Source organism: Fulmarus glacialis, unplaced genomic scaffold, assembly GCF_000690835.1.
Source record: "Fulmarus glacialis isolate BGI_N327 unplaced genomic scaffold, ASM69083v1 scaffold7620, whole genome shotgun sequence".
In the NCBI taxonomy this organism is placed as follows: Eukaryota; Metazoa; Chordata; class Aves; order Procellariiformes; family Procellariidae; genus Fulmarus; species Fulmarus glacialis.
Genome location: NW_009185748.1, coordinates 16,368 through 33,158, shown reverse-complemented (window position 1 = coordinate 33,158; position 16,791 = coordinate 16,368). Strand labels below are relative to the sequence as shown.

Sequence of the window (16,791 nt, the reverse complement as noted above, 5' to 3'; positions counted from 1 at the left end):
AACAGATATATACAGTCACTTCAGCCACTGCATCTTACAGTGGTATGTTAATGGAACGCATCACTAATTTTAATTTATGCTAATGTTAAAGAGCATAAGGTGTCACAGACAGGGAGTAATTTCCACCTCATACATCTATCCTTGTAATGGGTATAGTGCACACATAAGAGGAGCTGGCAGATATCTGCGAGTAGCAATCATTTCAACCACTACAACTAAATTCACTTGTATTTATGAGTCAGTCTTCACACACTTCTGGTGACACATGCATAAATAAAGTTATTGCTTGTTTTTAATATTCTTGTGCAATTAAGAGAGTCATGCATGAAATCTTTTAAACCATATCAAACTAACACAACTCATTTTGGAATAAGCATTCAAATGAACACTACTAGGCAAAAAGTAGGGCATGCTCATATACTACATGTTGAGAAGAAACTCAAGTAACAAGTGAAAAACTGTTTTCCTTCAATATGTCTCATCAGGAGTACACAAAGAACTGCCATACTACACAGTACTACAGAACTGCATATTCTTTTGACAGAAAGCCTTTTTAAAAAAACATGTTACATTTTTTTTCCCTTCTCCCCCTTTTAGAATGCCAATTTCACTTTAATTTGACCTCCTCCTCAAAAGACCTCCTTTCACAGTACCAATCCTTCTTTCTCCTCTCACTTAAACAAACCAGTGTATTAGCTGAGAAGAAAAATCCTTGGTGCTGTAGGGCAAGCCTTAACACCCATGCTAGAAGAGGGATCCAATGGTGACCGTGTGTGTCAGGGGGTGCCATGTTTTACAATGCATTAGACAGTCCACATGACAAGAATTTTTTTTTTCTTTTTGGTGGGGAGAAAGGAAGTGTTCTAAGTGAGGCAGAAAGCAAGAAACTGATGGGTTTAAAACAGATTAATAGGGTAACTGTATCCCCTTCTCATCTCAAATTTTTTTCCTGTTCCCAAATTCTCAACTTAAGTAACCAACAACAGTAGGGAACAAAAGGATTTTAGTTACAAAGTATTTTGTTTATCTTAATACTGTACTATTGCAGCTGTGTGTTACAGCAATTGCAAGATGAACCATGAGACAGGAAAGCATTAACTAGCATCAAAACAAGCCACAAAGAGAGCTAAGGAAAAGAATGTTCCACCAAAGCCTGATCTTTCTTATTCCACCACAACTCGGGCTATTGACAAAAAAAAAAAAAAAGAAAAGAAAGAAATGGGGCTTGAGGGCACTACTTTATGCTTCTTGTCTGTGAAATCAACCAGTCCCATAGTGTGGAGCACAGTTGTTGGGAGGGTGGGGTGTTTTTATTTTAAATGAACACCCAAGATTTTTTAATTTTCACACCACTTTCTTTACTCTGATGTGTGTGGGGTAACCATTTTGGCTTGTACTAGAAATTCTCATCTCAAAATACACCACAACATGAGTGTTCTGCCAGACAGTGCAAGTAAACTGCTGCTTTTTGTCTTACTAAATATATTCATTTATTGAGGAGGAAGGCCAAAAAAGACCAGTCTTTCATAGTAAGGTATGCAAGGCAAATGCAATCATGGTCTAAACCAGGAAGAGACAGATTAACTAGTGAGTATGACTACAAATACAAGAAGCAGAAGAGCACAAGTACCCAGCTTTGGTCATACACCAGAGCCAACGAGTACTAAGCAGTGATAGGTAAGGAATATCCCTGCAGGGGGTCGTAGGAGGCCTCACAGAGTCTTCTGCAGCAGCAGTTAGAGAGGCACAGAAAGGCTGCTGGCTCTTGGCGATTTCATGGTGCCAGAGCTGCTCTGCCTCAGCTTCCCAGTCAGGCTCTAGGCTGATCCCGTCACAGGGCAACACTGTATCAGCAAGGATACAAGCTAAATATACTGGCAGAGTTTATAGTCTCTGAGATAGGTGCCTGTGACTAGTTATAAATGGCACTATATATTATCAGTTCAATAAATTTCAGTTCAGTGTCCTGAGAAAGATTCCAGGAAACGCTGTAGCTTCTACAGTTAGATTATTAATAAAGAGCAGTAACTGTGCATACTCTCAAGAACTCTCTCAAGAATTTACTTAAAAAAAACAAACAAACAGCAAGGACAATGGAGACACCAGTATTTTATTTTCCATGACAGCAAGACTACAAGTATTAGCACCTCTATACTTCACTAAGTTTACTCTTTCATTAATTTACATGAACTCCAACACTTCTATTCCAATGGTAGAACTTGAAATATTTTAAGAGAAAAAAGGTACAGGGGTGGGGTGGGGGGGGGTTGGTTTGTTTGGGGGGTTTTTTGATCGTTGGGTTGTTGTGGTTTTCTGGGGTTTTTTTGGTCTTTGGGTTTTTTTTTTTTGGTTTGGGTTTTTTTGTTTGTTTTTAAAGAAGCTGATGGAAGAACACAGCTGCTTTTGTTATAGGGACAGAAAATTTTTAAACATTCTTTTAAAATCACAATTCTGCAGTCTATGCCTTTGTCCCGCCATACAAGAAACTAAGTCCATACAGAGGAGGGTTTTCCACAAAGGACTATAATTTTCATTTCAAAACCAGGAAAATTTGACACATACAAAATACTTTTTGATGCTAATGAGCATGTCATTATTCAAATTCATTCCAAAACTAATTCAGTACAGCACTTACAAAATTAGCTAAGGAATTACCTATAAATTAGATATTTTCTTCATTCATCTAATAGCAAACTGGAAGTGAAAATAGAAGTTAACATCTAAATCAATTTCTAAACAAGCATCTTAACCTGAAAGGCAGCGAAAAGAAAAAGTGATATTGGCTAATTGATTTTTTTTCCCCTAGTTTAACGATAAAAAGCAGATTAACTGCAAGATGTAAGCACCTTGGATGACAAAATCTTCTGAGCAGATATGCTATTATACATTTCCCACACAAAATAAATTGGGCCCATTCATTAAGTTTCATTGGTGCAAAATACTAGTGTAGACATTTACACCATCTTAAGTTAAAAGAATTCAAGCAAAGAATTCAGTGAAAGCTGTCTTAGTAATGCATTGTTTTTTTCTTAAGCCAATGCAATCAATGTCAAATCACTGCTCTCATTACAGATAAGCACAGGTTTAACTAAATCCAATGACAGACAGTTTCTCAATATAAATGAAACCATGAAACACTTCTACAATTCTGTGAAATGTACACCTAAGTAATTAGTACAAAAAGCATGCCAATGGTGATATAAAAAGATTCATTAAAAATAATGTAAAACCAGAAAAATTCTTTGAGCTTTGTAAAAATTATTCTTAAAAGGATGTTTATAACTTGTTTTCCTCTAATAGTCTGAAAAAATAGTTTATTTTGAAAACTAACCAGTTCAATACAAGTGTCCAAGGCACATTGTAAAAAAAAAATTCAAAGAAAATTATTATTACCTGATATGTAATAAAGGTCCTTTAAAAGTGGTTAATGTTTTCTTTGCATTTTTTGGTTTGATCTCTGTTTTGTCAGTTTCCTCTGATTTGGAAATTTGTTCTATAGAATTCATCTGAGTAAAAATGATAGTTATAATGATTAACTAGAAACCTGGGTTACACATGTTACAGAATCATGCAGGTATTTCAAAGAATACAAGGAGGCTTATTTCAACAATTTATGTATTACAGACCAAGCTTAATATGTATTCATTCCCTGAAGCTGCTTGAAGTCCACTGAATAAAGTGATTTGTTATAGAAGTTACATAATTATTAAACATGCATGAAAACTTCTGCTTTGTTTTTTTCCATGTATTTTCCTGATGCCCAAGTTGGTTATTTTTGAAAGCTCCAGGCACGTTAGTTATAGTACTTCAAATATTTAAGATAAAGCAGTGATGTTATTCTTCCACTGCAAAAACTTTTCAATTAAAACAGACACCCCAATACAATCACTGCAACACTGAACAAAACACACAATAACAATTCCATACTTTATTGTATTGCAGAGTTACTAAACATATCTTCACTGCTTTTAGACGGAACTCTGAAGAATTGGAGAACTTAAAAGAAATAATGTTGATTGAATTGGTGCATCCAAAACTGCAGGTATCTTACATTCTGAGGGTTTTCCTCTATTACATTAAGAAAATAGATGTCAGCAGGCCTGAACATCTTATTATAAAAAATGAAAGAACTCTGGAATTAAGTGCAAAACAGGAGGTGGGCGGGAATACAGAAGACTGAAAGAATTAGTGACATCATGACTCAAGATCAGCTAGCTGAACAGTTTGCTTAGCCGTGTTTTTATTCCACTTAACATACAGAGAGAAGACATGAAGAGAATTCAGTTTATGTAAATTTGAAGTATGGGAATGAAAGGAATACAAAATTTTATAGAAAATAGGTTTTATAAAAAGAAACCATACAGGAATCTGATTTCTTTTTTAATAATTACAGTTATAGTAAAAGTTTAGCATGGAAATACACTGCACTAGTTATGTGTCAGGCTTTATTCTACATAAATCTAATTAAAATTACCGGAGAAAATATTACTACAGCACACATTAAAGGTGAAGGCATCTACAGGTCAGGCACTTACTAACCAAGTTTATCATTCATGGCTCCCTCTACTCTGCTGAAAGAAATAGGCTCTTCTACGGGATAAGAAGAGGCACACATATAAAATAAATCAGATAAATTCTTCGTGATGACAAAAGTCTACATATAAAGACTGGTAGTGCAGTAAATAATGAAGACGATATCTCACAGATTACTTGAAATCTGTTAGTTTGGAAGCTGGTCTTATTAAAAAAATATTTGAATATTTATATTTAGACACAGTCAGATAAAAATAATTAACTTAGAAATAAGGAATGCCAACCATTCTGAGACAATAAGCGAGTATTTCTGAAAAACACACTTTGGAAAAGAATGTAACATTGAAGTGGCAAACAATGCTGTACTTTCTGTGGAAGAAATAGCAAGTATTGTTCTTAAATATGTGAACAGAAGAATAGTGAGTTGAAGCAAAACAATAATCTACTTTTTACAGAAACAGTACCAACAACGAGATGGTCTGAAATTTTAGAAGTATGTTAAAGGTAAGGCCTTAAAGGTGCCTTAAGATTAACTGATACACGATGAGCATAAATGTCAATCTTAGTTCATTGAAAAGATTGAGTAGCGGCTTAATTACACTGTATAAAAGAGAATACCATAAAGCAAATCATTATTTTTAAGAGTGAAAAAAAGTGAAAAAAAAACCACCTTAAGTAGAAAGCTGAAGTCAGCCAAGCAAATTAAAAACAAGCACAGAGGCTATTAAGCACCAAACCCAACTCACACACTGAACAGGAATTCTCCAAGTTTCTGTATCTGAGAATCAGAGCTTGGAAGATATGCTACAACCAAAACAAGCTACTGAGTCTAATGGTCAGGAAGTCACCATGGCTATGTAATGCTTCCTTCTGACCTTAAGGTCAGTGAAATTATCTTTTTTTGAATAGCTGGCCAAGTTGCAAACAGCTGGACTACTTAAAGTGAGCTGTGTGTTTCAAATTATTCTGACAAGAAGTTAAAACAGTAAATGAAACTGAAAGTGTAATATTACTCTACTCCATTAAGCAGAAGTTTTTGCAATTCATCTTCCAAAATTAATTATGGCACTAAAGTGGTGAATTTCAGATTTTTCCTGCTATTTTCAAGAGCGATATCCCCACTCACTATCATTGCATATTCCTAAATATCACTTCATATAGACTTGTGTAAAACAATGCCTTTATATTTCTGGATAAACAGCACTGCAGGAAAATTATATTGTAAAACAGGATTGATGGATTAGGGATACAATTTCTGAATGAGACTAAATGAAAACTTTTATATGTTGAGATTTTATCAATAATTTAAGAAAACAAATTAACATCCAGCAAAGTATAAATATATAACTGTTAATATTTTCTCATGTACATACTGACCTAAGCATCGGAGAAAACTAGATGTATTTTAGGATGTACACCACCAGACATCCCAAGATTAAAAGTAAACAAACTAGAAAGACATAACCTTTGAAAACAAAACACAGAAACCTTTTCAATTTTACTGTACAATTCACTATATTCTAGAGATACACTAAATATTCAGTACAGATTTTACTCATTCAGAAGCATGAAACTGATCTTAACACTAAGAAGCAAGATTGAAACTGCAAGTATAATTTTCAGTTTTACTGGGTTCTTCTGTCAAACTAGAGGGGAGAAAAAAAAACTAAACACAAAATAAAAGCCTGACAAGAAACAAAAGTTATATGCCTTCTGTCTCACGTTGTAACCATTTAACGGTCTTGCCTCAATCTTCAGATTTAGATACCTTTTTCTGATTAAGGTTTTGTTCTTCATTCAGCTCCCCAGTCTCCTTGGTGTCCGCATCTATCTCTTCTTTACTTTCATGCTCATCTTCACTAGTAATGGGTCCATTTTCACATAAAGGCGTTTGAAAATCATCATCAACCAATGGAGGATAACTGTACTTGAAAGAATCCTAAAACGTAAGGAGATTTTTAAAGGACCAGTTATTTAGGAGGATGTGAAGTGCCTTCTCTAGTATTTTTTTAAATGGAAATACTATCAATTAATTTTTTGTTTCACATGACTTGTATGTTTCATTTATCCATTTTAAGCTGGACGCTTGTGTCTTTATTTATCATCATTAATAGACAAATAAACACAGTCATCTTAATGAAGCCACTAAATTGTAACTACTGTTGTTAATTATAGTCACAGCAGAACCATAGAATCTGGTGTATTGAAGATCAGCATTCAGAGTCTTAAAGCTTAAGTTTTGTTCTTAGTTCTAGGAAACATGGTTTAAAACCTATGACAGTTATTTCTAAAGAATATCCCAAAAGTGATGAACAACTTCAGCTGTTCCGTATTTTAGTTTCATAAAAGCCACAGTTCAAAAACCAAACCAAAACAAAACTACAAAATGACCCCAAACAATCCTTCAAGTTTAACCTAATGTGTGGACCTTTAACGTATCCTGCAACTCAGACCTCAATCTCTGGAATGCCAAATCATTTTAAAGACCATATTCAAGACACCCAAGTAATGTAGAAACAGCATACTTAAGTTCTCAATGCTTCAACAGTAAAGGTATCTTTTCTATTGGAGGATCAGTAAAAACCAGTTTTTGCTAACTAGAAATACTCTTAACATTCTCAAATAGTTTTATTACATCTTATGTAATAAAAGGAGGAGTTGAATGCACCATTAGCAAGTTTGCTGATGATACCAAACTGGGAGGTGCTGTTGACTCTCTTGAGGGACAAGAGGCCTTGCAGAGGGATCTAGATAGATTGGAGCATTGGGCAATGATTAATGGCATGAGATTTAACAAGAACAAATGCTGGGTTCTGCACCTGGGATGGAGTCACACTAGGCACAAGTATAAACTGGGAGAGGAGCGGCTGGAGAGCAGCCTTGCAGAAAGGGATCTGGAGGTGCTGGTCGACAGCAGGCTCAACAGGAGTCAGTGTGCCCTGGCAGCCAAGAGGACAAACCACATCCTGGGGTGCATCGAACACAGCATAGCCAGCCGGTCAAAAGAGGCGATTAGCCTGCTGTATTCAGCGTTGGTACAGTCTCACCTCGAGTACTGTGTGCAGTTCTGGGCCCTGCCATTTGAGAAGGATGTGAAGGTCCTTGAATGCATCCAGAGGAGGGCAACAAAGCTGGTGAAAGGGCTGGAAGGAATGTCCTATGAGGACTTTGGGCTTGTCTAGTTTGGAGAACAGGAGGCTGAGGGGCGACCTCATTGCTCTCTACAGCTTCCTGAGGAGGGGAGCTGGAGAGGGAGGTGCTGAGCTCTTCTCTCTGGTATCCAGTGACAGGATGCCTGGGAATGCCTCAAAGCTGCATCAGTCAGGGGAGGTTCAGACTGGACATTAGGAAGCATTTCTTCACCAAGGGGGTGATCAAACCCTGGAACAGGCTTCCTAGAGAGGTGGTCGACGGCCCAAGCCTGTCAGAGTTTAAGAGGCATTTGGACAATGCCCTTAATAACATGCTTTAACTTTTGGTCAGCCCTGAAGTGGTCAGACAGTTGAACTAGATGATCGTTGTAGGTCCCCTCCAACTAAAATAGTCTAGTCTATTATGTTAGAAACAGTATTTAAACAGGGTCTCTGTTCCTACTGCATTTTCAAACAGTTTTAAACTCCAAGTAAACGGAATCAGTTTATCAGCTGTTCCATTGGAGGAGGTAAGTAACATAGCTTTGACTTCTGTGACACAGACTCGAACCATGCCCACAGTTCTCAAACTATGCTACCAGCAGGGAGTTAAAAAAAGTGTTTCAAGAGAGTTCTCCATCAGCAAGTATATTTTCTCAAAACAAAGAATAATGTGACGGGGGGGGTGCGGGGGGGACACGCAGGGGAGAAAAACCTTAGATGGGGCTATTCAAAGAAACCCTAAACAAGACAGTATACTTCCTGCCAATCAATCAAGGCCTAAATCTCTCCTATTCTTCAGGCTGAAGCAACAGTCACAGACCTTTAGGTGAATGAAACAGGTATCCACTGGCTCAAGCAATATCTTATTAAGGGCCTAAAGGACAAGCTTTAAGTATCAGTAACAGACTAATTCGCTATTAGAAAAGACTCCAGACTGCTAGAAACATTACAGTCAGTAGGCTTATAGAATACTGACATCCTCCATTTGCAAATACAAGGCAGAAATAGCCAGCTTACCCTTAGCCAAACTGATAAAAAAGCCTTTTCACTCCCTTCCAGCATATGATGAAGGACAAATGACAAAGTGACCTTAATAAAGAGATGCTAATTTTGCTGCACATTTCACTTGGCCACATTAATCCATGATGCTGGACAGCTTCAGCAGCTGAACAGAGTCTCATCACTGGGACAACTCGAAGTACCAGACTTCCCAATGACAGTCCAGAAGTTTCAGTGACATAGGCTTATCTACTAACAGGGTGAAAACCTCAGACAGGTAAACAAGACAGATTTATTCAATGCTATATATCAAGCACTGAATAATTCTATAGTCTATAGAATGCATATAATGCATTCTATAGACTAATGGCTTTCTTTTATAGCATATGTAGAGACTTTACACTATGTTTGGCAATCATGGTAGAGATATCTTAATCATGGTAGTAATAATTTCTAAGATTACATGTACACACTGGCCATGAAATCACATGCAAAATGACTAGTGATATCTTAACTTCAGGCCACTGACCTATAAAAGGTTCTTCCAAGAAAACAAGCTATGGGCTATCAATTCAGATACCCAGATGAAAAGCGCAGCATTCTAGTACACATATTGTTCAATATTGGCAGCAGTGGAGGGAATCTTGGCTTTTACAAGGATGAATTGCCCATCTCTGATAAAGGAAAACTGGGCAAATACATAAACTAAAGCCCTACTGTATGTGCATGTCTCGCATCAACATGTACACTGTATGTACACCAATCTTGCACAAAATGTTATTGAAGAGGCAACAAATCTCCCTCGCCAGCCAGAAACATGTATGCCTTAAGAATTGGCCTGTTCCACCATTAGTAACAACATCTGAAACTGGCAGAACATGGGATACAACAAATTGGGAACGCAGGAAAACACTGACTTGCTATAAATTTATTAATAAATGAAAACGATTAGTGAGTGGCTTTTGAGCCCCTAACCCTAATTTTCCAGGTTGCTTATCATTAGCTTACTCCTAAAACTGTTTTGGGCAATTCCAACAAGTTCTCCAAGACAAACCTACTGTAAAGAGAGGGACATCTGTGAAGTATAGACAAGAACCACTCAAAGCCAGGTACATGGTATGCAACCACTTTTGATTAGCAGTATGTTAACAGCCACAGCCAACAGACACTGATGAGGACTTGAATGGAATTTATGTTAAGTTTATATTCTAAAGTCCTGCAAAATCCAAGCTTCTGTTTTCCATAATTAGTCTTAATACTTTTGATGCTCTGGAGACACTTTAGTCCACTGTCTAAAACCAGGCAAGTTATTTTCCTCCTTTCACAGCTGGCTGACAGAAAATCCTTGATCAAAGGATTTTCATGCTAAGGAAAGCCTCAGATTGATCCTTTGAGTGACCCTGAGCCACAGTAAAAACAAAACATACTTAAAGACAACTTGACTGAGATATTGAAGCTTGAAGGCTTCTGATGGAGACACAGGACAGTTCCCTTGATTAAGCAAAGTAATCATTGACTCCAAGTTCAATATTATTAATTCTATTTCCAAAAATGGATTTTTTTGTTAATTTCAAAACTAGTCTCTAACACTCTTCTTGGATACAGAGACTGTAAGTGCAGTGGAATCTAGGTATCTCCCTAAAGTAACTAGCCAAATGACCTGCTCCACTAGTTGCTTACATCTGGCAAGACCTGGCTCTTTCAAGATGGATCCTAGTAGTGGACACAGCAGAAAGAGGATGAGAGTCTACTTATAGCTACTGCATTGAGTACAAAGGCTGAACAGATACACTGTGCTCTTCACCGGCATTATGCTAGTTGCAAATATAATGATATGTTCCTAAATGTGGAAATAAAAGATGATGAAGAGAATTGGAAGGAGGCAAGAAAAAACCAAAAACCAAACGCTGGTATGGAGAGTAGAGGGAATTAACTTGTGCAAGTCAGCTACTGCCTTAAAAAAAACACAAACAAACAGGCCTGACAATACTAATAATGGTGAATGTACTCTATCTTCAGAGACTCTAGTTGCCTGAAGAGGAGCCAAGGTTAACCACATCAAGAAAAGTTAAATTCTGAGAAAAGGTCAGTAAGTTGTCTGTCTTCTGGTTGAAAAACTCCTTGCCATCAGAAAGATGCAAAATCCTGCTTTACTGTATGCACTGAAGAAATCTTTGGAAGGAGGATCCACAGCACAATTTTGGAGTCTGAGTATTTGCTAACAATGCTTCCAGATGCTGACAGTTCTGAGGTTAGAAGTTCAAAACACCCATCAAGTGGCAAAATACCAAAGAGACTCAGTAGTTAGACAAAACATCTGCTGGTTCAAAATACAGGGCTTTTAATATGCAGAGATATAGCTGTTTTTCTGAAATTGTCAAAACCCTTGGAGTCCTTGTCAAGCAAGTTTACTCCTATTCTACTAATTTATTTCTGTCACTGCAGCTTACTACCACAGATGAATGGGTTGGATAAGCTGCTCTGTGATTCTGGTACTTGTTAATGCTCTTAGAAGACAGGCAACATGAAGCCAACTTTGTCAATCACTAACTGGCAATAAGACCTTGCAGGACCAAGGCAGGATAAAAGATAACTAAGACTGTGTGCTCAGCCAAATACTTCAGGAAGATATTTAGCAAAGCCGCAAGCTTGCTTCTTTAAAGATGTAATTAACTATCAGGTAAGATGGTCTAAAAAGCAGACAGGAGATACTCAGCTCTAGAAAGGAGGAAAAGAACTTCCCCCTCTATTGCAACAATAAGACAACACTGTGGGAGCTAGGCCCAGAACCACTGCTATACCCCATTCAAATCCTTACTGAAGCCACTTCAGACATCATCAGCCCTTCCCTCAATGCCCACTCCTGAAGTTCAGCAATTTCAGCTTTCTCTAACGTGAGAAAGTTCTTACAATGAGACTGGGGAGTTTGGGCAGCAATTTTCCATGGAGAAAAAGGATATCATCTTTTCTTCAAGTGTCTCATGCAACAACAGTTTTTAAAGGCTGCTACTTTCAGTCAAATAAAAAACGAGGTACCTTAGTCTTTATGTTTCCAAAATAAGTTTCAGATGTTCTGGCTACCAGAACTCTACCTTGAGTTTATATACAAAGGAACACAGCCTCTCCTACTGTTGTTGAAGCAGAGTCTTCCTTTTCTCCATGTTGTTACTGCCATAACTCCAAAAACACTTCAGAAAAAAAAAATGGAAAAAACAAGTAAAAATAACTTCTCTACAGTAGGCTTATTCCATTACCATAAACAGTCTACAAAAATTTTAAAGTTAAAACATCCTCTTTCTGGAAGTTCCATTATAAAGATCATGCAAACTGATTTACTGTTTTGTGAAAAATGAAACCTGTTGTACAAGATGCTTGTGTTTTGCTATTTAGATTGCCCTAGAATAGGATCCAGGTTCTGTCAAAGTGATACCAGATTGTAGCATACTCTTTGGAGCTCTAATATGCTCTAAAAAAAGAATCTTCTACAGCCATGTCTTAAAATGCAGCCCTAGAGACACAAAGGAAAAATAATTGCAATATGATTATCTTTACTGAATCATAGCTTTGGAGCAGGATGAAAAAAAAATCTGAGGGCCATGAAACCTATTTTCTGTTCACATAACTTGTTTCATAAACCAACACATAATCTCTAACTCATTAGGTGGGGAGAAAAAAAAGAGTAGAAGGAAGAATGACACTTAAAATGGATTTTTTTTTTTTTTTAAAGTCTGAAAAACGAAGCAGTTTCCAGTGACTTGAAAGTAGATGAATGATTCAGAAAAGTTATTTCTGTACTGAAGACTGCCAGATATCAAATTCTCATGACGTTAACCCATTTTATATTAATGTGATTTACAAATTATCATTGGCAGAACAACTTCAGGAAATTTCACATCCACGAAGTGCCAACTCTCAACCCCACATGTGATTTATATAGACATGTCTCAATATCACAAAAGGACCATGAAATGTTAATATACTTACAGTTCCACCCATGTGAGGTGGCAGATACTCTCCACTGATGTATTCCTGTACATCACTCTTGTTCGTGAACTTTAACATGCTTATTGCATCTGGGCCAAGCCAACCCTTCACAATTTTAAAAGCAGCTTTAAAAAAACCAAAAGGTATACATAAGTTGTCAGGAAGGGTTTTTTTGCAGTGTATTGGTAGACATTATGGAACACAAGCGAGCTACATCCCATAAGATATGGCAGGACCTGCTCTGAAAGTATCTATTTTAATGGGGATAAACAGTGCAAGAAAAAGTATTATTTACCAAGAAAGTATTTTATGGACATACACTTTTCTATAGATGAATGCAGATAGACCACAGACTTTCATGGAAAGAGTATCTTTGATTTAGCAAATGACAGTATTATTGTTTTGGAATTTAGCCCAGGAAGTACTGAGGGGGTAAGAGCAATTGTATTTCCAAATCTGAGTTTTTTTTTTCGCTCTTCCTAGTTGAAATGTTTTACTGCTTTAAAGGATACTTGTTTAGATCTACAGAGTATTTTCAAACACCATAGTTATTTCAGTGATGGTAAAACACGAATATACAGAAAAATATAAAGCCAGCATAAAAATATGTATTCATATGGTAAAATATAGGAATAACATGTTTATCCTGTACATTATAATTAAAGGTAATCATTGAAGTATACATATCAAAATGTATGTAATATCAGTGTCCACTATCAGGCATCTATCTTAAATTGTATATTCTAGTTTTTGGCTAGTTATAAGTGTCCATCATTTGTTGATGATGGTATTCCTAAATCATGAACAGATCTAGCTTTGAAAGGACTACAGTTGGAAACATTCAAGGAGTAGACTATTTATCAAGGTCTCCCAAGCTTTAAAGATAACAGGATGAATACAAACCCCATTTAAAGTACAATCCAAAATACAATGCTAGAAGGAAAAACAAAAAGTATGCAACCTACAAATAGACAGATTTAAAGATGCATGTTTAACAAATTCCACCATTCAGCTGTATCTACACAGAGCAGAAAAACGCTTCCTATTTATGCTACTAATTTTAAAGAGTTATCATGATCTAAAAAAAAATACCAACCACAAAATCAAACAACAACTCACCATTCATTATCCATGGCATTTCAAAGATCACTATCTTTGCTGAAAAGACAAAAAGAAAAGGAAATAATCTGAATACCAAGTATTTCTCTGTTTAAGAGGAAGCACAGCAGTAACGGTCATGTAAAAAGTGAATACTCATTTTCAGAAACCTCCATGTTCACTTCCCTGTAGAAGCAATTTTGTATAATTGTTTAACATGTATAAACCTATTTCTATTACTATATAAAGACCTTAGCTGTTTGTTTGGAAAACAGTTAATAGAATTCTAAGTTATAGACTGTTTATATACTTCTTTTGGGATACTGCTTTTCTGACATACTGTTACTAATAAGTAATCACCCCAAATAAGGTGGAGAAAGGTAAGATCTCAACCTGACCTAGAAAAGTAACTATTGAATGGAAAATAAAGTTTAACAGGTGAATTCAGCACCTCTTCTTACCAAAGAAGCAAATAGCAAGAATCTTTGTAAATCTACATTTTTTCCAAGCTTGCTTTGTTTTAGCAAAGAAGTTTGAAAAGTTAGTACTTTGACTCAGAAGTGTCCCAAAATTTTTCTCTTGAATGTCAAAAAACCAAAAACATGATGTTGCACTTGCCTTTAAGTTTCATATTTGATCAAAGTTTTGAACTTCGATCAGCAAGCTGAAATCTAATATTCAGAGTTTAAGCAGTTGCTGTACAGAATTTCAATATTCAGACATATTTTCACCTAAAATGTATAACTCATGTAAGATGAGCTGGCAAAAACTATTCCATGTTTGCCTGTCCATAAAAAAGTTAGCAGGCAAGTATAGGTTTTTCCAGCTGTGCACACAAACATGCCTTAATCTGTTCAGAGCAAACCATTGCTCCCTAAAATTTTCTATAGTCATTCATTCTTTGTCCCCTGAAGACTCCTAAAGGATAAAAAACTGTCATACAAGTTTGCAAAGCTTCTACCCAAGTAACAAGGAGCAAAAGAAAAAACAGGCCAATTCAGTTCTACTAGATGCTTATATCAATTTTTAATCTGTAAAAACATGTCTTAGATTCTTATTTCATGAAAAGCCAGTTGATTTTTGATGACTGAAGTTTTAGTTGTGCTGACTTATGAGCACAGAAGTATTCTGAATCTGCAACATCCATGTGTTCCACGTAGTTACCACATAAAGCACATGCAAAAAGACTTAAAGTCTCTCCCATCACCTGCAACATTATGAAATACTCTTATTACACATCTACAGTGCTTAAGATGTAATTTACAATACTTACTGAGGAAGTTTGGGTAATAATCTGTAAAACAGTTGACAATAAACCGAACAAAATCCAAGTCCTAAAATAAAAGTACAGAGTAAACACAATACAATCAAAATATTAAAAATACAGGCTTAGTTAAGCTCAGGCATATATTGAATAGCACAAGATACTTAGATTGTAATCATCTATATTTAAATTTTACACATACTACAAACATCATCCAAACTCAATGCAATGCTTTTCATTAAATTGCTGCAGGATTGTGGTCAAACTTCACTTTATGATGTAATAAAGAAGTCAACAGACCTATTATCAATGTGATAAGTTAGATATTTAAACTACTGCAGAGTATCAACAGGATTTAAGCTGTACAGGAAAGATGCTGGAAAAATAAATCTTTAGCACTAGAGAAGCTTGACAGATTATCTTAGTGCCTCACAAGGGAGAGCATAAACATACTGAAAATTTCCTTTCAATAACTTATCTTGCATGTTGTTCAATATACTACTGCACTCAGGATCTTCCAGAGAAAAAGTAAGTTTTCCTTTTAAGAGAATTTTTAGTTTAAGTATTAGTTTGTGGTATGCAGAGAAATTGGAGGCAAAGGCAGCACTCAAAAGAGCTGCTTGTATACCACCCACTTTCAGGGTGCTTCCATCCAATGAGACGAGTCACACAGAAGTAGTATAGCCAAGTCTCCATTGCAAAATCCAGGTATAATAGAACTGACTACACAGTAAAGGGCAAAAAAGGCATTTTATGAAACAGGAAGATAATAAAGTAAGATATGCCTTACCACAATAAAGTATTACAAAGGAGACTTTCAGAAATAGTACAAAATATATTGCTGACGGAGAATCCAAAGCCTGTCATAACAGTAAAAATGCTATGGAGCACAGGCTCTTAAAGTGATGTAAACATGCTATTACAACATTTGCAGACAGACAGGAAAAAAAACCAGCACACTGTATAAGAGGATTACTCACAACCTGAAGGTTTTTAGTAGCTTCAGTAATCAGAAACTAACTGAAAGCTTGATATCTTTAGATAGTAGGCAGAAGGCAGCCTTTAATAGAAGCATTTATCTCAACTGGCTGTTGCTTGTACTAAATGCATTATCTTTCATTTAATAGCATAAACAGTGATAGATTTCCAAGCAGTGATTAGAATCTCCTGTGTGTTAACAAGGATACTGCTCTTTATTCTGCTAACTATACAAAAGCAGCATTATCAGATATCAGGAAGATGGATCCATTATTTTGATGAAAGTCTGGAATTAGGAGTACAGATTTCAGCAGACCATTCAATAACTGCATCTATTCTAGTTACCTGAACTGATGCAACAAGGCATGGCCTATCAGAATCGCTTGGCTGCATACCAGTCATAAAAGCTGACATAGTAGATGTCCACAGCAATGGAACAAACAAATGAATCATACTGTGGAAAAGATCTCAAAAATCCAAGTTCTTTTAGGATAAAATTTATCAATTACTCTACATGGCTACAAACAGCCATTAAAAAAAAATTCCTGTTCTGTGATAAATGTACTAAGTACAAAGCAAGGCTGTACAATGGGACACTTATGACAGCACTTGCTGAGATTGTGTTTCTGGAAGTCTCAAAGACACTGGAAAGAAGTTGCTTAAGGATATGCTCCACAAAACCTAAATCAAGTTGCTTTTTCACATCATGGAAATTATTACAATCCTTTATTCTTGTTATATAAAACCATAGCTCCAGTATTATCCTTAGCAGTATGGATATGCAGCTTTCAAGGCACAGGT

At 36.2% G+C, this 16,791-nt stretch overlaps 1 protein-coding gene across 2 annotated transcripts in view; it reads right to left on the bottom strand.

The window, feature by feature from the left end:
• Positions 1–16,791, bottom strand: part of MOSPD2 (motile sperm domain containing 2) — a 41,440-nt gene that overhangs the window by 8,392 nt on the left and 16,257 nt on the right. For both annotated transcript variants that reach the window (XM_009576870.1, XM_009576943.1), the window contains 5 exons: positions 15,022–15,082; positions 13,770–13,808; positions 12,651–12,775; positions 6,302–6,472; positions 3,394–3,506 (listed from right to left, as the gene is read on the bottom strand). In XM_009576870.1, coding sequence (XP_009575165.1) covers positions 3,394–3,506; positions 6,302–6,472; positions 12,651–12,775; positions 13,770–13,808; positions 15,022–15,082 — 509 coding nt within the window. The remainder of the gene's footprint in view (positions 1–3,393; positions 3,507–6,301; positions 6,473–12,650; positions 12,776–13,769; positions 13,809–15,021; positions 15,083–16,791) is intronic.